Source organism: Ovis aries, chromosome 19, assembly GCF_016772045.2.
Source record: "Ovis aries strain OAR_USU_Benz2616 breed Rambouillet chromosome 19, ARS-UI_Ramb_v3.0, whole genome shotgun sequence".
Lineage (NCBI taxonomy): Eukaryota > Metazoa > Chordata > Mammalia > Artiodactyla > Bovidae > Ovis > Ovis aries.
This window is the reverse complement of record NC_056072.1, coordinates 14,517,912-14,539,044: the sequence shown is the minus strand read 5'-3', so window position 1 is coordinate 14,539,044 and position 21,133 is coordinate 14,517,912. Positions and strand designations below refer to the sequence as shown.

General features: G+C 46.9%; 1 protein-coding gene across 22 annotated transcripts in view; it reads right to left on the bottom strand.

Moving 5' to 3' along the window:
• Positions 1 to 21,133, bottom strand: part of TRAK1 (trafficking kinesin protein 1) — a 155,038-nt gene that overhangs the window by 16,841 nt on the left and 117,064 nt on the right. For 21 of the 22 annotated variants that reach the window (XM_060402107.1, XM_060402101.1, XM_060402103.1 and 18 more), the window contains 10 exons: positions 16,795 to 16,911; positions 13,990 to 14,090; positions 13,062 to 13,170; positions 11,065 to 11,143; positions 9,959 to 10,089; positions 9,011 to 9,085; positions 8,324 to 8,461; positions 5,779 to 5,855; positions 4,033 to 4,269; positions 2,203 to 2,519 (listed from right to left, as the gene is read on the bottom strand). In XM_060402107.1, coding sequence (XP_060258090.1) covers positions 2,203 to 2,519; positions 4,033 to 4,269; positions 5,779 to 5,855; positions 8,324 to 8,461; positions 9,011 to 9,085; positions 9,959 to 10,089; positions 11,065 to 11,143; positions 13,062 to 13,170; positions 13,990 to 14,090; positions 16,795 to 16,911 — 1,381 coding nt within the window. Of the gene's footprint in view, positions 1 to 922; positions 2,520 to 4,032; positions 4,270 to 5,778; positions 5,856 to 8,323; positions 8,462 to 9,010; positions 9,086 to 9,958; positions 10,090 to 11,064; positions 11,144 to 13,061; positions 13,171 to 13,989; positions 14,091 to 16,794; positions 16,912 to 21,133 lie in introns of those variants that run through there. The other variant, XM_042235875.2, reaches the window with a different exon arrangement.

The following is a 21,133-nucleotide window of genomic DNA, read 5'->3' as shown; positions in this document are numbered from 1 at the left end:
CATAGATTGGCTATCTGCTATGATCCCAGCCAACATTCTCCAGGGGCCTCACCCCAGGTACATTTACCTGGGTCACTGGAGAACACGGGAATCCTATCAGCTTCTTGGCGGTCCATTGAAAAAGGAGGTAAGAACATGGCACCACCACAATGCTGGTCCAGGTCTCAACACTGGTGAGGCTAGCCTTTTTACCTGAGTTACCGGAACAGGAATAAGTTCAAGGAGCCTACAAGTTAATAAGTACCTAATAGATGCTGAGCATAATACAAAACACATCACATTTATTCCTTGCCACAATCTTGTGTGGCAGATGTGAGCCCTATTTTACAATATGGGAAACAGGGCTCAAAAAGGTGAAGTAACTTAGCCAGCATCACAGTTAGAGCTATAATGAACACAGCATCAGGCATACTTCTATGTCAGCACTCTATCATATCAAATTAAACACAGTAACACAAAAAGGTAATTGCAGAGGAAGAAAAAAAGTTGATTGTATTTTAAACTGTTAAGAAGTCAAAGGACTATAAAATGGAGCCAGAAGGCTAGATTCTATCGTGAGAATACCTTATAGCCCATATTGATAAGACATGACTTTTTAATGGTAGTGTAAAGGTTCCTGGTGAACAGAGTTCTATAGATGAAGTTTATCTTGCAAATCTAATGGGATTTGTTCTTATTCTATTAAATTATCACAGAAATACTGCTATCTATGTCACAAGATTAAAAGAGAAAAAGATGACTTGGTCAAAATAATTTCTTTAAAAAAATCTCTTCTAAAATATGCTTGGAAAACCAGTCAAAAATATATCCTTAGATGATCAATGAAACACAAAGTAAAATGTAGAAAGCAGACAAGATAGAGATGATAAATTCCAATGACCTTTGAGAGACAAAGGAGAAAAAAGAAAAGAAAGGCAAAAAGTAAAATTGCAGAAATGAAAAATTTTATTGAAAGAAAAACAGACATAATAGTGAATCAGAAAACAATCACCAAGCTTACAACTGAATAAATTAAAAAAAGGATGAGCTATCCCTCTTCTGAAATCTAAGGACTACATTATACAATTTAGAAGTAATCATGAAAAAGAATGTTTGTCCACCCTCTTCCTTCCCAAGCTCATCTTACAGCATGCATCCTAACAGAGGTGATACTCCAGCCCCCACTCCAGGGCCGAAAACTGGTTCTTTTGGGGTGAATAACTGTACTCTTTTTAGGCACAGATACACATGTAATACGTAAACAGTATATCTATCACATTACATTTTCTGAGGGGATAGATTAGGAATTAATGTCTAAAATGGGTTCTTAAAGAAGTTGAGAAATACTGCCTCTACAGAAATTCTGATTTGGCTTTGCATTAGATGTATAATATAGAATTAAAATATCTTCTAAAACTCTCATGGGTTTTCAAACTAAAGAAGGTGAAAAAAATGCATATTACAAACACCTGATGGTTCTTAGCAGGGCAGTGATAAGTAAAGGGAACATACTTTATAATGCTGAAAGCAGAAAGAGAGAAAGAAAAGTGTTTCCATGAGTTTAATCATCTAGGGTGTTCCTGATACCTAAACCTGAATGGCCCCTGGAAAAGGTAGGCTTAAGGAGGTACAGAGCTCACTCTCCTTCACAGCCACCCTCTTCCCGGCCCCCCAACTGTGGAGCACACTGCATCTGAAGAAAGCCACACCCTTTTTGTTTGAAGATCAAAGTAGAACATGTGAGTCAACAAACAGGAAACTGCTTTCTCATGGTTACTGAATAAACAACTTAAAACAAGGTTTGCTTTGCAGCCCCTCCCTGACACCAAATTTTCTGAAAAGTCAAAGCATCAATTCTCTGCACTCCTCAGAGCCCTCTGACCTGACCTAATTGACTCCTGAGGATGTCAGGAGCGCCTCTGCCTTCCCTAACCATTTGTATTTAAAAGATTCTGAATGCAAGAGAATTAGGAAACCAGCGCCAAACACGTTTTCTTTTCTTTGGCTTAGCTGATGGAGGTTAGTCTGGGCTGTATTTCCAAACCTGCACCGGGAGAGGTGGAGGTTGGGGCACTCAGAGGAACTCAAACCAGCAGCGGGGGTGGCTATCCCGGAAGAAAAAGGAGTAGGCGTTACAGAGGTTGCCCGCTTTCCGGTGGTGGATCAGGGACCACAGGGAGTCGCTGAGGAGGGCAGAGAGGGGCCGAGGCCCCTTGTGATCACCTTCCAGCGGCTTGACGATCTGAAGCTTCTCCGGCAGGTAGGAGCGGCTGCTGAACGACATGCCGGAGAAGCCGGTGAACTCGGAGAAGCGCGAGTGCGTGCCCAGGGACATGATGCTCTCAGTGGGCGTCAGGGAGCCGCTGAGCAGCTCGCCCTTCTCCGCCAGCTCCCTGAGCTTCCGCTCCTGCTCCTCCTCGAAGAACCTCCTCTCCGAGAGGTAGTTCTCCCGGCGGAGGGACAGCCGCCGCAGCGCCGTCTCCAGGTCGTGGGAGCCCGGGGTGCCTGGCGTGCCAGGCTTCTTACTCCGCTCCTCGTTTCTAGAAGGAGGGGAAACGGGGGGTGAGCGCGGAGCAGCCAGCAGGGGGCGCTGGACAGCACTGTCCTTACTACTAGTTTCCGGGTGGCAGCTGGAACTTCTAAGGAAACCAAGGCAAGCGGCGGCTGCTGCTGCTGCTAAGTCGCTTCAGTTGTGTCTGACTCTGTGCGACCCCATAGACGGCAGCCCACCAGGCTCCTCCATCCCTGGGATTCTCCAGGCAAGAACACTGGAGTGGGTCGCCATTTCCTTCAATGCATGAAAGTGAAAAGTGAAAGTGAAGTCGCTTAGTCGTGTCCAACTCCTAGCGACGCCATGGACTGCAGCCTACCAGGTTCTTCCGTCCATGGGATTTTCCGGGCAAGAGTACTGGAGTGGGTTGCCAATGCCTTCTCCAAGGCAAACGGCTAAATGTAGGCAAAAATGGGGAAACGAATGCCTGTCCAGAAGAACAATTCCCTCTGTTGGTTTTTTCTTCCTCAGGCAGGTGAGGAGGGGGCTACTAAAGTGAAAGGAAAACTTGCAAACACGACATAATAAACCCAGCCCCTACAAATATCTCCCTCGTGACACCTAGGGAAGAAACCTTGTTCAGGCTGCAAGTCCTGGTCTCCAACAGGACAGTTGGCTCCAGGGATGCACCTTTTTCCTCTTGAATTTAGGGAACTGAGATCTCTAAGAGAGTTCTGATACAAGCTAGTGGTTATCAGCGGCAGGGGATTAAGAGGTACAAGTACTTCGTATAAAATAAATAAGCTACAAGGATATACTATACAATACAGGGAATATAGCCAATATTTTATAGTAACTATTAATGGATTATAGTCTTTACAATTGTGAATCACTATATCGTACACCTATAACTTACATAACATTGTTCTGCAACTATACTTCAGTAAGAAAAATAATAATAATTAAGTCCAAAAAACCCTCAGAGTTCTGATTAAGCATTTTCCAACTATCTGACTCATCGGTCAGAAAAACTAATTTTGTTAAGTCATAGGAAAAGGATGGACAATGAGGGTGGAGGTGGGGTTCCTGCAGGGCTTCAGGAGGAGAGGGAGAGACCACTAACAAGGAGGACCCACCCCAGGCATGCAGAGTGTGGTGGGCACTTGCCAGACATGCTGCACCCCAATTTCTGAAGCAAACCAGATTCTGGTCATGAGACAGAGCCTGAGTCCTCCTCAGCCTTTCAGAATCCAAGCTACAAAGGGATTCATGAAATAAATGCCTAACAGATAGAGATTAACAGAAAAAAAAATATTCATTTATCCTCCCCTCCAACATTTTACAGAAAAGCTGACTTCTGGTGTGTCCTGTTACACCCCTTTAAACTGGTTAACATACCAGCATCAAGATAAGCATTAGCTCAGCCGTTTGGCACAACAAATTTGAGAACTGAAAGGTAAGTCTACACTTTTCAGGCCTCCCTCTTCTGATGACTGGACCTGTGTTCACTCACCCCCTACCTATCCCCCAAACAGAAAGATAAAAGTCCCCGGCTGGCTCACCCCAGCTCGGCTGACTCTGTTTCCAGGATGATGCTGTTGGTCTTGTTGTCCAGGACCACGTTGCTGACGTCGCTGCCGTAGAAGCTGGACCGGGGGGTGCTGACGCAGCTGGAGAGGAGGGAGTTCATGGCTGAGGACTGGTTGGAGCCAGGGATGTTCATGGGGGACGGGGTCAGAGACCTCTGCTTGACGACCTGGTTGATGTTTCTCACGGTCTCAAAGACTCGTTTCTGGTGACTGGGGAGAATGCACAACATCATCCAAGACTAAGCAGATGCAGGAATGACCCTGGAATTCAACCCTCCCAACACTATTCACTGAGGACCCAACAGGCAGCAGGTCCACTGTGACCCCCAAGCAACCCGCCACCCTGTACCTTCCATGTTTCTTAGGGGGTTGGTTGGAATTCAAGAGATTCAACGCCCACAGAATTCAAGGCTCCACTACATGGTTGTGTCCTAAAGGTGATGCTAGCTAGAGTGATACTGCTTCCTACTTCCCCTAAGCTTGACCTATAAACGTATTTAATACTAACTTTTGTCTCCCACCTACTATTCTTCTCGATAGTCTCTAGAATGCAAACTTCAGGAGGGCAGTGTTTACTGCTAAGCATATAGCAGGGCTCAAAATATTTTCATAGAATGAGTCTATGTCAACCATTCATATTTTTTTAAAAAGTAAGATTTCAAGTTAGTCTTAAACATCTATAATGAGATGATAAACACCGGCCCCCTCACCCCCGCCACCGGAAACTGCCATCTTTAAGAGCAGAACTGCACTGATGTTCATTTGTTCCCTTCTAAGGAGAAAATGGTAGGTGTGTTTCTGTAATGGCTGCTTCTTTCTGGGTTGCAAACGGCTTCACACGTGCACTGAGGTTTAGGGACACTGGTCGATCCCGGGGTTCCAAGTTCTGTCTATGGCATTTGGATACAGAGAAAACTTGATTAAATCAAACTCCAGGTTTATTACGCCTCTAAGCAGGTCAAGCGCAAGGTTTCAAGTTAGCAAGAGAGATGATAAAGGCTGACACCCCTAAATGTATGCAGAAGGGAAGTGGAAGCCTTGCTCACACCTTCCCAAAGAGCCCTCTGAACCTCACACATACATGTGTGCTCAGTTGTGCCTGACTCTTTGTGACCCCACGGACTGTAACCCACCAGACTCCTCTGTCCATGGGATCTTCCAGGCAAGAACACTGGAGTGGGTTGTCATTCCCTTTTCCAAGAGATCTTCCTGACCCAGGGATCAAATCCGAGTTTCCTGCATCTCCTGCCTTGGCAGGTGAATTCTTTACCACTGAGCCACCTGGGAAGCCCTTCTCTGTATCTCATACTGCATCCTATTTTTCTTTCCTTAACAGATGTTAAAAATACTTTATTTATTTAATTTTTATTTTTACTTTATTTTGCTTTACAATACTGTATTGGTTTTGCCATACATTGACATGAATCCGCCACGGTAAAAATACTCTAATGTTTTCCATCAAAAAGAAAGATAAAAGTGAGTGGGGGGTGTCAAGACAGAGCTTGTGTGACAAGAGATGGGAAATACATCTGTCCTTCCCCAACTTTCCACAAGTTCACAATATGTATTTAAAACCCAACCAGAGGAGCCATTTGGAAGGAGGATGTTGTTGTTGGCTTCATTCTCTAATTTCCCTTAATCTGGATCATCTGTGGAAGGACCACAGTGCACTTTGGTGCCCACCCCACAGCCCCTGGGAGCTGAGAACCAAGGCCTTACGCGATGTCTGGCGACTCCGACTCTTCCAGCTGCAGCTCCTTGCGCATGGTTCCCTCGATCTCCGCCGCCAGGGAGTCCTGGGAAAAGCCAGGAGACACACAGCGAGTGAGCAATTCAATTGCTCTATCTCTGGAGTAGAATATGAGTGTGTGGCCCCTGCGAGGGTGGCCAGAGAAGAGACAGGAGCCAGGTGCTCCAGGGGAAGGGAGACGAGAGCAGGTAAGCACATGGGGAGCTCCATCCAGTGGGCAGCCCTTCAAAAATGGACTTCAGAGTATAGATTCAGGAGATGAAGGAGGAAAAAAAAGACAAGCTAGTGGGAAGTAAGGTCCGAGGGTGGAGACAAGGAGGGGAGTGCTGGACCCTATGGATTAGGTGATGAAGCATCAGAATGATGTTTATAAATGAATGACATAATTAGGATTAAAGAGGAAGCCAGATATATCGAGTTAATTACTAAAATGTTAATAACAGCAAGTGTGATAGAGTAACTGGTAACAACTGTCACTCTGAGCAGGAGATTAGCACAGGTGGTATTTTGGGACATCTGTGGCAACTGACAAGTGCTATTATGATAGGACCTGTGATTTTGATGGATGACAAAGTCCCAGAGATGACTGTGCTGCTGTGCTTGTTACCGCAGCTGCTGTGGTTTGTTACCTACCTTCACAAGGGAAGGAAACACCAAGTGCAATTAGGGATTATTGAAGATAAAAGATAAAATCTTCCTCTGAAGTTCACGGGCCCCCTAAATCCTGTCTGTAGATCCCAGATTAAGAACTATTGCCATAAGATGAGAGAACTGGGAACATACTTGAGAAAAACTGCTACTCACTGTTTTATTCAGCAGTTAGAAGGGGCTGGGAGCAAGGGAAGCAGATCCGGGCGTTCTGCTCCAGAAGCATGGGCATGATGCAAGCTTTAGATTGCCTTAAATACCTTTCATGCATAATGCACTTTATAAATAGCCATCTTCAAAAACTGAGCTCTGCCAACAGCAGAAAAAGGCAAACAAAAGCTCCACCTCAGCAAATAATAAAAGCTGAAACTCAATCTCTCAAAAAGAAATTCATGTAGACCTTCAATTCAGCTTTTCTTTTGGCATGGTTTAGTTTTAAAAAACGTCTGTCCTTGAGAGCGGGGAACGCAGGAAACAAGATGGCCCCAGGAGACGAGAAGCCGGGAAGAAGGGGAAGCGAGGCAGGGGATGTGCAAAGCTGCACGGGTCGCCTGTGGGCCGAGCGTAGTGAGCTCGAGATCAGTGAATTCGGGGGCCAGAATGTCCTTGTCTGCCTTCATTGGGATCACTGAATCACCCACGTGCTCCTGGGAAAGTTGACTGTTGATGTTGTGTCTTTCTTTTTGGTTTTCCTTAGATTTCAGTCAGGCTGAGAGAGAGTTCCAGCCTGACTTTATATGTGAAATCAAAGGAGAAAAGGAGACTATGATTTAGGAAAAGTGGGCCAGACAGCAAGGGGTTGGGGTAACAACGTAAGCAATGAGGTGGAGGCTAGGGAGGAATAAGAGCCCCGAGTAAAGGCCAATTCTAAAGGGACCAAGTTTCACAAATATTTATACAGCCCTCCATGCCTATCTCATTTAGGGGGCTTTTCCTCAAGAGTTATTCTCTTCTCAGAGAGAACTGGTATTTCATCAAACCATTGAAACAGAGCCTGAAAACTCCTTGGTGGTTGGTTTTTCAGTCTGTTGATTCAGCCACCCGGATCTAATGTCTAGTGAGGACCTGTGACTCTACCACATGCCAAGCACTGCACCGGTGCAGAGTATCAGGGAAGGAGGAAATAGCAAGTAAGACATGGGCCCCCACCTTCAAGGGGCCCTAGTTTGACAGAAGAAGATAAAATGAGAAAGTTCCCCAACCAAATATTACTGGGAAATGACCAGCAGAGGGGCTCCACCCTATGCCACCCAACCACCCCGACCCTGGGAGAGGTCAGCCTCCTGGAAAGCCCTCTTCTCAACCACATTCCCCTAAGGTATAAACACGAAACAGATTAGGCCAGAGCTAAAAAAATAAGACTGTGGGGGAAATAATACAACAAATATAAAAATACAGCACAAAGCACAAAGGGAAATGTTTTTTCATATTACAGATACCAGAACCAGTGGGGAAGTTGTTAATAAGCATATAAAGAACTAATAGAACCATAAGGCAACTTAAGAATTCTGGAATGCACTTGTGAGGCCCAAATAGCACATACTCTACAGAAAAAAATAACATAGAAATAGCATCTTCCAAATATCTGAGGTGCCTACAAAATCCAGTTCCTACTACATTTATCTTCTAAGGGCAGGGGTAAAAAAGATAGATTCAGAGGGATGGAAAATAAAGAACCAACTTGTCTCGTGTGGTTAAGAAGCTACTGGCTGGGCTCACAAGCCCTCAGTTTGGATCCAGATCCAAGCTGTTAAAGGGAGAAGCCAGCCACCCATAGAGACTCAGCTCCAGACCTGCCCTCCTCCCAGGAGCACCTGCTAGCCTGAGGGTGGGAGGCGGGTGGCCAGGCGGCAGGCGGGCACTCACCATGGGAAATAGGCCCAGCGAGTGGTAGCGCCGAGACGTGGTGTTGGGCATGGTCTTGTTCCGGAGGTTCTTGAGCTCCTCCTGTGCCTCGTGGAGCATCTCCATGCACTCCGCGTACTTGTCCTCCAGCTCGCGTAGCTGCGGGAGACCAGGAAAGAGCAGAGAGGGCTCAGATGGTGAGACCAGGCACTTCCCAAGAGCCTGGAAGACCCAGGATTACTAACAGATGTCCTGGCCCCCCACCAGGACCAGCTGTCCTGTGTCCTGAGGCCAAACAGTCCTCAAGGCATGGTTTCTCTAGAACTTGGGGGAAGCTCGCAGACTCAGAAATCTCCTAAAAGACTAACAACTGAGACAAAACAAATGAGAGGGCAAATCATCACTCCCTCATTTCCTGCCACATCTTTGAATGGGGTTCCTTCTGCACACCATGTTGGGTGTCCTCTCCCTTATTGGAATATTTGTCAGGAGCCCGTGCACGCCAGGCTCCAGGCTGGTGAAGAGCCCAGCCTCCCAGGTGCTCAGGACCAGCGTCAGTGGAACTGGGAGCTGCCTTAGGAGTAAGAATGACATTCAATTCATAATCAAAACGGTTGCTAAGAAGGATGGGACCCACAGCCTGTCAGAGGGAGGCTGATGTGCCCCAGCTGGGAAGGGGGCCTTATGAAATGAGGGAGAGCCACTTACCTCGGCCGTGAGCTGCCGCTGAGCATCCTTGGCCGCCCCCAGGTGTTGGACGAGTTCTTCATTTTCCACTGCACACTAGAGCGTGGGAAAGGGAAGTCAGCTTCTCTTTTACGACACTTAGCAAAGTCTAACATTTTCCCTCTTATTAACCGATCCATTATGATCTTATCACACACCCACAAGGAGATTTTCATCTTATCCTGGAGTAAAAGTCTGTCCTTTAGTTTTGAAGGCAAAGTCCTTCCTGTGTCTGCATTCATTCCCTATTGCCCACCTCCACATCCATAGTTGGGCTTCCCTTGTGGCCCTGGGAAGAATTCTGTAAAGAGTTGGCCTGCCAAGCAGGAGATGCGGGTTTGATCCCTGGGTCGGGAAGATCCTCTGGAGAAGGTATGGCAACCCACTCCAGTATTCCTGCCTGGGAAATCCCCTGGATAGAGGCGCCTTGGTGAGCTACAATCCCTGGGGTTGCAAAGAGTCAGAGACGACTTAGCGACTAAGCAAGAACTTCCATAATCACAGCTGCTTTCTGGAAGTCTTTCACCTTGGGCTTCTAGCAAAGGCCTGACATGGGAAACAACTGGTTTTTTGCTGCTTCATCTTAAGGGGACATTGTTCTGTGCACAACCTACACGTGCCCTGTGTAAGGAGAAATGCTAACCTAGATGATTTATACCTTAAATTCCCAAACTCTCTATTTATAGCACCTTTACGTGTCTTAATGAATTCCATTCATTTGCAGATTTTTCTTAGGAAAATAGATAGTGATAAATATGATCCCCTTGCCAATTCAGGGTAACCAGTTTTATGCTATTGAATCTGCTAAGCTTTAGCAAAAGTTCTCAATGGACAGCACAATTTCCTAAAATATGAATCCAAAGGGCACTGTCTTTGGGGTAAATGGCCCCCTTCTTGATCTCAGAACTGTCAGAGAAACAGAAGCCTTACAGCTTTCGCCTTCTTCTGCAAATCAACTATTTGGGAGAGGAGGTGTGTGATCTCTTCCTGCTGGCGAGCAGCATCCTCTGTCTTCTTGGCCAGTTCCTCAGAGATGCTGGCAATCTGCACGTTGGCGTCCCCTTTGACCAAGAAACAACAATTACAAGAACCAGAGACAATGGTTTCTTTGTGGTTTGTACAAGGAAAAAAAAAAAAAGTCGTTATTACAAGACAGGGGAAGAAGTGGAGAGGGCACATGACGATGAGCTTGGGGGGAGAGTCCCCATCTTCCTCTATGGGCTTGGTCTGTCCTGAGGAGGAACCAACCCCTAGCTGTGGCTCCCAGGGTCAGTATGGGAGCCTCACCTCACTGCCTAGAGTCGCCTCCCCAGAAATGAGGCAGGCTTTGGCGGTCAGCCAGGAGGCACCACACCAAACAGAAGGCGACTCTCACCAGTTCCACATGTTCCATACAAACACATCACCAGTGACAGGAACTCCTGCTGCACTCTGTTCTAGAAGGGAACTATTGCGTGCACAACACAACTCCCCTGGGTGTTTGCAGCCCATATTCAGAGCCATAACTCATTCTACTAGATTTAAACATAGGGTGTGTTTCACTGATATTTTGCTGACACTCAAAATATTCTGTTTGCCCTTTTGTCTGATCTTAATGTGTAAACTTCTCATGGAGAGGGTGGGGGAAGGCACATAATATTTGCAAAGCTGAGAACTCTGGCCTCAAGGTTCACACATCAAATGACTAGAAAGTTATTTTTCCACACCTTCAGTTCAGGACTCTAAAGCTGGACCTAATTTAGCCATTAGATAACCAATATTCCTGCAGAAAGCCAAAATGAAAATTAAATAGCCATTTTGGTGAGAGACTGAGAATGTATGGCTGACAACCTCCCACCTAGTTTGTCATAAATGAGGGTGAGGGGTGTCACACAAGATCAGGGGAGGCCTCTAGTGTTCAGGAAAAAAATGCTAATGAGCCCAGGCTGGCAGGAAGACCACATTCTATCAAGTGATGCAAATCCATCCAGTCTTAAGGATGGCCAATGAGAAAAGTAAAAGGTGGGAGGACAGGAGTGGCAGGGGGCGGGCCATACTCAGCTCCTTCACACAGTCGTTGACCAGCTGCTGCTCTTTTTCTTCGTAGGTGATGGTCTCCGTCTTTAGCTGGCAGGCCTGTGGACAGGGCTCAGGTCAGAGGCCCCACAGCCACACCTGGTCAGGCCAGGTGATGCAGCAAGGGCTAACCTGGGTCTGGAATGCTGCCCTTCAGCATCTCCCCAGCTGTCACCCATTGCGCCCTCAGATACAGAAAGTCAATCCCAACCACTAGAGGGCATCATGCAAAGCAGTTGCTGAAACTGCGAGCCCCTCTATTAGTCCGCCTGTCTGTCCATGTGTGTCTGTCCGGGCTCACAGTCACGGATCCCTTTGTGACCCAAAACAGCCTATGACACATCCTTGCCTACAGTGGGCATTCTAAGGATAAGCCCCACAATAAGAAGAGTTAACAATTACCACACTTGCTATGTGCTAGGTATGGTCCTCTGAGGTTCACAAGTGGGAATCTGTCCTGCTGTTTTCAGGTGAGCCAAAACAAGATACAATATGAAAGCATTGAGGTTCAGAGACCTAGGAGCTATGCTTGGACTCTGGATGGCTTTGCTCTGGGTGTAAAGGTGGGAAGACAGAGATCTGAAGGCTCCAAGAAAATGCCCCAGGTAGAGAGGTATCTCTGAGCTCTCAGGTCCCGGCCCCAGACATATCACCGTACTGAAAGCTAGGTGGAGGAGTCAGAATCTATGGCTGGGATCAGATTCCCTCTGCTTGCTTCATGTGATGACTCCAACAGAGGGACCGGTCACCATGTGCCTGGGGCCAGAGCATTTACTTAGGGTGGCTGCTGGAACTCAGAATGGGGAAAACTGGGCTAGACTCTTTGTTCGGCTCTTCGCTGGCAGAGAAAGCTTGGGTAACCCTCTTGATCACTCTGGGTTTATGTCTCTTATGAGGGGCTGAAAGAGGTGAGGGCTAAGAGACATGACCGTTTTCTTTTTTTTTTTTTAGTTTTTTATTTTTTAAATTTTAAAATCTTTAATTCTTACATGCGTTCCCAAACATGACCGTTTTCTCAGGCATAGGAGCATCTTGCTAAGCCCAGACATGAGGCTCTTTGCAACAAGGGAGGCAAGTTCAAGGTGACAGATGGTCTGCCATATTGAGGGACTTTGGGGAGCCCTGGGCCTGCCCAGGTGAGCTTGCAGCTCAAACTTGACAATCCAAGGGCCTGATAAACAGGGCTGAACCAAACCTCTGGCTGGAGAGCAAAAGCTCACTGATAAATAAACAAAAAACACTAAATCCCTATGTATCTGTGTTTCTGGATAGGGGCAGTGGGTAAAGGGAAATTATGTGGGTTTGGAGTCACAGAGACTTATAAACCCTGGCTTTGTTGTTCACTAATTTGGAAAATCTTGGGCAATCAAAATACCTAGCAGCCTGGGTCCTGGTTTTCCCAGGGTTTTTCCACCCTTGTTATCAAGACTTTTTTTTTTTTTTTTTTAAAGAAAGCAGGCAAAGTACCCACCACAGTGACTAGCCAACCAGAAATACTCAAAAGCATGAGTTCCCAAGTTGCTTCAGCTCAACCTTTTAAAGTTAGTTGTCTAAGAAATATGTCTCCAAGTACTATTTCCTTTGAGCACATCTGACCTGCAGTAGCATGAGAACAAGGCTCTCACACCCGGCCTCCGAGCTGTTTCTACATCCGAGCTGGAGACCACCAGAGTAAGGCCCCACCTTCCAGAAGCTTTTGCCCTAACCGTGAAGGAGGAGGGTCTGCCACTGTTACCCATCCTCACACTGCACAATTCACCTGTCCATCTGCTGCAACCAAGATGGTGTGTGCTGCCTGGCTTATAAATGAGGCATGCCCGCTGGGCACTTAGTGTGGCCGTGACCCAGGGCCAGGTGGCCCTTCCGCAGACCGCCACCCTTGAGAACGGCAGGGCTGTAATCACGGCTGTACTCGCCAGATAAGCACGCTGGGCCACCACCCTTGCAGAGAGGGGACAGGGCAGGGACTGCACTTCACCTCGGATCGAAGTACAACGTTCTCCTCTTCAAGGTCCTTCAGCTTCTTCTGCAGAGAATCCAGATGGAAGTAATTCTGGACGGAGGAGGACGACTCATTCCTCTTCAACCTGGGGGAGAAAGTCCGCTTCCTAGGGAGGGAGACACTTCCTCCCACCACTTGGCAAACCACACTGCGGCACACAGATGGGGCTTTCAAGGAAAGCTCGCGAGGGTGAGGGTGTGACAATGATCCATCAGGCCTCTCCCCCGCCCCCAGGAAAACAGCACAGGCTCGCATCCCTTCAGTCCCGCATCCCAACCCTTGGCTGCCACTTTGCCTCAGATTTCTGGGGAACCAACTCTATTTCAAGCCTGCACAACTCTGGGATGCCTTCTATCTGTCAGGAACTATTTTAAGTACTCTATATGTATGAACTCATTCAGTGCTCACAGCCCTAAGAACTAAGTTACTATTATTACCCCCATTTTACCAATGAGGGAACAAGCACAGAAAGGTTAAGTAACTTGGCCATGAGCACACAGCAGTGAGCCCCAGAGCCAAGATCTGAACTCGGGTCACTGGGCTCTAGAGTTCACGTTCCTTATAGGAGACTCTGCTGACAGAGAAGAGGACCCCAAGAAGCCCCCACAGATCTGCTGGCTCCTGTATTCCCTCCAACAGCAGAGCCAGCTGTTACTCATTCACAACCAGGCCTGATCAATCTACACTGACAACTAAGCTGTGAAAGACCCAGGAAGAGGCTAACTAAAATCCCATCAGAAAAGCAAGATCAATCTGTCTGAGGCACTCAGATGCTTGGCCTGGAGAAGGCCGAGGGCAGCTGGCTTGTGCTGCCAGTGAAGGTGACCGTGTCTGGGCAACTCCAAGGTCATGGACCACAGCCAGCGGTGCTCTGGCCTCTGGAGACAGGCCCTCGGTGACTTACGGGGTGGAGCACACAGATTCCGGCTCGCTCTCCTCCGCGGCGCTGGTGTAGAACTGAAGCAACTCATCCTTCATGGACAGTTCATGCCGGAGCTGTGACACCTGCGCAGACCCAGTTGAGGCCCATCACGCACTCTCCAAACAAGACATCATCCCCATTCATGCTTAAACACTGCCTGCCCAGGGACAATATTTTAAAATTCCTCATTCAAAGTGAAGGCACATCACTGATTTTGTGCTATTCAAGGAAAACAAAGGGTTGCGTTTGATCCTATCTAAGAAACATACGATCAATTACTTTGTGGCAAAGAAACCCTCCACTTAAATTTGTAGTTTTTACTCTAGTATGGAGAAGAAGTGAGAGGGGACAAGCAGATGATAGAATGATGGATGGGGTGGGGGTGGGGGGACAAGACAGCATATGGGCTTTGCCAGTAAACAGATGACAACTGGGAAGACACCCGGAGAGGTGGACCATGTTGTCAAATGAAGGAAGTCATTTACTCCTCCCCAAACCAAATTCCACCTCAGATCAGGAACCTGGCGAGGCCAGCTCTAGGTGGGCAGCAAGCTGGTCAGCCCTTGTTCTTCCACCTGGAAAATCTCACAGCCCCATGTTGTGACCGCTACACCCTCATGGGAATTCTGGCCACACATGGCCAGATCTTGCTTTGCGCTCAAGGCTTACAAGATAGGAATTCTAGATACAGGGATAAAAGAGGCAACCATCAGGAGCTGGCCATACCAACTACTGCAGGCACGGTTCTACAAATCACTTATTTACACTTCAGGTTTAAAGTAAACAAACCTGAGTCATAAAACTGTTCGCCTGCCCTTTCACTATTCCGCACTGATGAACAGGCAACCAGCAGGAGAACTGTAACTGTTTTCATTCTCTCTTGTTTCAAATTTGATTTGGGTTCTCTAGTTTATTCCAACTTTTCCTACATAACACAAGTAAATATATTTTATCTTCTGTGGTAAAGCCAGTTTTAGGTGCTTAAAGGCTTCGGCTTCAACACCTCGGCATCATTTAATGATGTGCCAAAGGAAATCAGTTTTCAAAGTCCAGGGTTCCCCAAAGGAAAGAAAGGCACTTCCACCCTCATAGGGCAGGATGTACTCTGTGGAAGGTGAGGGAGCCCCAAGCAAGGGCAGCAAAGTGGAGAAACAGCACGTGAGGGCAATGGGGAACCATTTCCTAGTTCCTGATGGCATGTCTCTCTGCTCAGAAGGGGCCAAGGAGGGGGGCAGGCTAACCTTCTCTCACACGTGGAAGAAGGGGGATTCAGATCAAGATGCTAGAGGCCGGGAAAGCAAGGGTTAACTTTATTTCTTATACCTTATCAGTATCCTACCTCACCATCTTTTTTTTCCATTTGTTCTATTTTTAAGAAAATTTTCATTGGGGGATAATTGCTTTCCAACGTGGTGTTGGTCTCTGCCGTACAACAACATGAACCAGCTATGTGTTTACATATATCCCCTCCCTCCTGAGCCTTCCTTCCACCCCACTCCCCACCCCACCCCTTTAGGTCACCACAGAGCACTGAACTGAGCTCCCTGTGCCACACAGCAGCTTCTCACTAGCTATCTGGTTTACACACGGTAGTGGATACATTTCAGTGCGACTCTCTCAGTTCATCCCAGCCTCTCCTTCCCCCACTGTGTCCGCAAGTTCAGTTTCTAAGTCTGCGTCTCTATTCCTACCCTGCAAATAACCTACTTCATCATCTTTTAAAGAGAACCCAGGATTAAAACTTGTCTTTATACAATGCTGTATGTCAACTGTATCTCAATAAAACTGGAAGAAGAAAGATCAATAAAAATGACAGTAAACCCTTAAAAAACTTTTTCTTACCTAGTGGCTACTCTATTTCATCATATGAAATGATGATTAAACCGAGGCAATAGCTGGGAACAGCTTTAATGAGCAATAGGTCTCAGTACATCTTAGGGACATGCATGAGGGCATCCCCTCCCACTAAGAAAGTTTCTGATAGAAAATAAGGGAAAATAAATGAGAAGAAGGAAAGCAAAGAGTCCTCACAGTTCAAATGCCCTGTTCAAAGGATAGTCAAGACGATGGCAAAGATGCTACCAAGTGGGACCTGGTTCTAAGTTTCTAACTCTTGCTGCAGCAACCCCACCTGACCCTGCAGCCTTCCTCCTCCATCGACACCACATTCCTGCTGGAAAACCAGGGCTGCTCTGCTGTGACCTCAGCCCCCAAGTTCCACATAAACTGTTCACAATGATGGGGGCTGACGACAACAGCCGAGATTTGTATCATTGAAATGGTAGGGTTTCTACCATGAAAACGATGGGCTACTTTTGGTTTTGTTTTACAAACACAAAATTATATGACTGTACTGACTAAAGGCCATCACTGCCTCGCTCTGCAGCATGGCTGGCCTCCGGCTGTGGTTCCTTCTCCACCCATCCACACCCACCCACCCAGGCTCAGGGAGCCCCACGCCTTGCTGGAGTAGCCTGTGTACACTTTCACCGAAGCTCTGAGTGCCTTTCTCAGCCCACAGGGTGATCTGGACTCTTGGAGGATGGGGACTGTGACTGGTCCAGACTGTGGGCCTACTGACCACACAAGGGCAGGTCCAACTTGGGCCATCCCGTCCTCATTGTCAAAAGGGGTAAATGATCAGAAGAGGTGGCAGAAAGTCAGCCCTCTGTGTCTGGGCTGGGCTTTTCCCAACAGGACCCTGTTCCATCATCACTTTCTTCGGCTGTACCCACGGCACCCAAGACCCTGCAGACGGCTGTCCTGCAGAGGCTGCCAGCACCTCACCTCCTCCCTGATATGCTCCACCTGCTCCTCCAGCAGCTCGTTCCTCTCGGTTAGTGTCTTGTTCTTCTTCAACAACGACTGGCCAATCCGAGCAGCCAACTCTAGATCCCGCTCTTTCTGTGAGAGACAGAAGTGAGAACAGACATTGAGAAAACCCATGCATCCAGCAGGAGCCCATAGGACTCCGTGTCAATGAAAGAAAACAAGGGCGTTTAGCAATAACAATGGATTACTGAGTCACCATCCATGCATTGGCCTCTGATACATGTTCAAAGAGCAGCTTACTCAGTGACACGGACCCCAAACAATGAAAAGGAACCTTCCATCTGATGAAAACAAGTCTCTCCCTGCAGGTAAAAAACATGCTTTCCAAAACCTTTCTATGCAACTGCTTTTGGTCTTTGTGTAGTCATTTGATAACCTGTCTTCCTACCTGTGGGCTGGGCTCTAGTCACCATGAGTGCCCAGCAGAAGGAAACACTCAGAAACTGTTTACAGGATGAAGGAGTGAATCCAGAAATTCCAAGTGTGCTAAAATAGCCAAGGCAGCCTCTTTGGCATACTTCAATTAAGATGGGATTTACTGAGTTCCTTAGATTCACTGCGTATGCAACAAAAATATTTAAAGTGACTCTAAAATAGAATACAGTTTTTTTTTTTTTCAACTTACGGTTACTTAGACTTTATTTTTTAAAGAAACAGTTCTAAGAATGGAGAAATAATGCATAAAATCACCCTACTTCAGAAACAAAGACTGTTGCAGACACAGAATTTTCTGTTAGCTCAGCAGCTGACATTTAGGGCACAGCAAGGTACAGAGGAAAATCTTTAGCGGCATATAAAGGTCCAGCTGGGTTTATGGGAGGAAAGCTGGACCCTGACAGTGGAGACAGTGGGGTGGATGCCATCACCAAATGCAGACTTACTGATCCTTGCTGATGAAGCCACTGGCCACCAAGTGTACATTCACATGCTCACTTATAGGTTGGCATGGGGAGGAGAACTCTGGAAAGTGAAATCCTCTTAGACGTCTATGCTAATTATTCTGCTCATTTGGTGTAAAAAAGCAGAAGACCAGGGACATGCAGTTTGAGCAGAAGAAAGCTGGGGAGGGGTCCCACCTTCCGATAACCAAGTGACCTTATGGTTTACACTTAACAAGGACCCTCTAGATCCATTCTTTCCAAACACAGATTATAAATCATCAGTAGGTTGAGACTCATTCTAGTCATGGCAACTGACATTTTGTTTTAAACGACATTCAACAGCACAGAACTGACATACCAAGGTGCATTCCACGAAGGAAGGTTATTATCTCATGTTTAAATTTCATTTGTCACATATTTACCTACAACCTAAGAGGCATTTCTTAGAGTAGGTACCTGTCCAAAGTTTAACTGCTTCATGTGAACTGTTCCACCCTATAATTTGAGAGTGTGGGTTCTGGTTGAACAATCCCTGGGGCCTGGTTCCCTTGTCTGTGAGAAGAGGTAGGGTCAAAGAATCTTCCAGCTTTACAATTCATTGAGTTGTAAGACTTTTCAAAGAGCAGCTTTTATTTCCAACTTTTTTCATACCCACCAAATGATTTCATGCAACGGAATAGGAACACACCTTCCTTCGCTCATCATGGGAGTTTCAATGAATTATGACCAAAGCATAGGGTGGGGGGACTGGATCCAATCGTGATTTAACTCTCTGGAGCTCTTACATGAACGATGGTCTCTCCCCCCTAAGTCTTCCATGGTCCTGAAGCCTGTAACTGCTGCCACTACTGTCCCAGAAGACAGCTGGGGGTCATGTCAAGTGAGCCATAAATTCTTCCAACTCCTTCCCCATCTGTGCCTCCCCGTCATTCCCTCCCAGGGAACAAAGGGGACCACTGAGTTTGCCCAACCAACCGAGACGCCCCTCTCTGTGCATTCATCTGCACTGGCTTCCACGTCAAAGCAGAGTCCTTATCTCAGTGGCCCTTTATCATTTCTCAGACGCCAACAGTTGTGCATAGTTGGTACTGGGAGGAAATGACCCACAGGGATTGTGTGAGGGAGCCCACTTCTCCAGAGGCTGTCCCCAAATTACCAACCAGTGCAAGTGGTTTCCACTGGCTGCTATTGTTTAGATGCCAAGTCACATCTGACTCTTTTGCGACCCCATGGACTGTAGCATGACAGGCTCCTCTGTCCATGAGATTTCCCAGGCAAGAATACTGGAGTGGGTTCCCATTTCCTTCTCCAGATAATCTTCCTGATCCAGGGATCAAACCCGTGTCTCCTGCTTGGCAGATGGATTCTTTACTGCTGAGCCACCTGGGAAGCCCTTTAGCTGGCTACGTCTCAGTGAAAACTGCAGCCCCACTGTCCAAAAAAGCATGGTCTCCATAACTCTCACTCCAGCCTATTAAATCTCTCTACTAGAACACGCCCTCAGACTGAATGCCCAGCAGGTGTTTTATGCTCTTCGGCTCACTGACTACTGTTCTGTGTTGTTGCCATCATGCATACATGCTGCTAAGATCCTGTGCACAAAGATGTTTCATACACAGATTTCAGTGCGAACAAATCAAGCCAAAATCATAATGGATAAAGACAAGCTCAGCAAGGCACTGCTGAGCAAATGAAGGATGCTGAAGGCTTCCCATGGCACACAGGAGCCAGAACCCAAGAGGAATGGGGAGCAGGCAGGGGAAGGAAATAAGTGGCGGTGGGCTCAACCACAAAGCCCTCCAGCCCTCCCAACCTATGCTGATACACCCCAAACCTCAGACCCAAGGCCTCCTTGCTCTACTAAAGGGACGACTCTCACCTTGTCTACACCCCAAATCTAATCTTCATAGTAACATACATAAAATGCTCTGCTGGGGAAAAAAAGGAAGTTACAACAAAAATATTCAGAGATGAAACAAAAACCTTAAACAAAAAGGTTGTGAGAAGGTCTCTGGTTTTTCTCAGGCAAAAGGCTGGCTGGGTTTCTCCTTAAGAATTTCAGGAACGAAAAGAGTCTTATTTCTTACAACCAGCCAAAACATGATAAATATTTACTTCTAAAACCAGGAAAATGGGTAGGAAATGACCACTGTCCAAACTTCAGTGAGAAAAATGGGACCGTAACACATTGTGACCTTGGAAACAAGATATTAAAACAACTGGTTCTTTGATTCCCCAGGAGATGGCAGCCAGGTGGGGCTCAATCTGGCTCTCCCTACTCCCTATCTACATCAAAGTTTTCCTGAAAATTTAAAAGACTGTGACTTGCGTCTCGGCCTCTTTTACCAATGAGCACTCGAGCTGCCTGGCATGGCCTCGGAGATGGAGAACAGCCTGCCTCCCACACTGAGCAGTTGACTCATCTCATTCACCCATTTAAGGATGAAAAGCATGACTAAGAGGCCCCCAGAATAACCCTCTCCGTAACTGGGGAGGAGGTAGCTTTGCCCAAAGGTAAATTCCTAGCAGCAGCAAGCCAGGGCAAGCCACAGAATCCTCTTCCCCTTCAATGAGAAGCAAACTCTTCGGGCCAGCTGAGGGCTGTGCGTGGCATCCGTGCAGATCCTGCTGGTACCCCATCTGCACGTGGCAGGCATGCAAAACCAAAAGAAACAGAACCAAAGCCAGGAAGAGTACAGCATGGGACAGCTGTCACGTGCCTGGGACAATCAGACTTTAACCAGGAAACCCTGCCCAGTTCCAAAGAAAGGCGGCAACTCAGACATGATTCTTATCAAGAGGGAGAGGAATGCCGTATATAGTGTATACAATGCTGTTATATACAAAACACACAGATGCACCTAGACCGTGGCCATGGGGAACTGCTAAAAATAAAACAAAGAGGGCAGAGCAAAGAGTCACCTGAAGAAACTGCCCCACAAATACTCTTTTCAACAATCCAAACAATTTTTTCAAAAACACAACAACATACTTTTTATAAATGAGTGACACTCATTTAGGAAATTAGCTGTGAATTGTTGATGACCAGAATCTAAATACTGGGCTGGAGTCCCAGTCTCCTCTGAACACGATCCTCAAACATCCAAGAAGAGATGGGTCTGGTCCTGTGAAAGCCTCGCCCAGCCCTGCCAGCTCACACTCACCAGCCGCCAGGACCCATGGGCCCTGGACACTCACTGAAGCAGCATCCCGTTAAAAACAAAAGTCAGCCAGTTCATGTTTTTAAAGTAAGAATGTCTCATTGACAATCAACTAATCATACTCTCCAGAACTAAATAAACAGGGCAATAAACAACTACAGTCAAAAGCAACAGGGCCACAGTGGTTAAGGGCCCGGGCTAGAAAACAGCTGTACTACGTGGGCATCCTCTGTTCTCTCAAGAGTAGGTCCC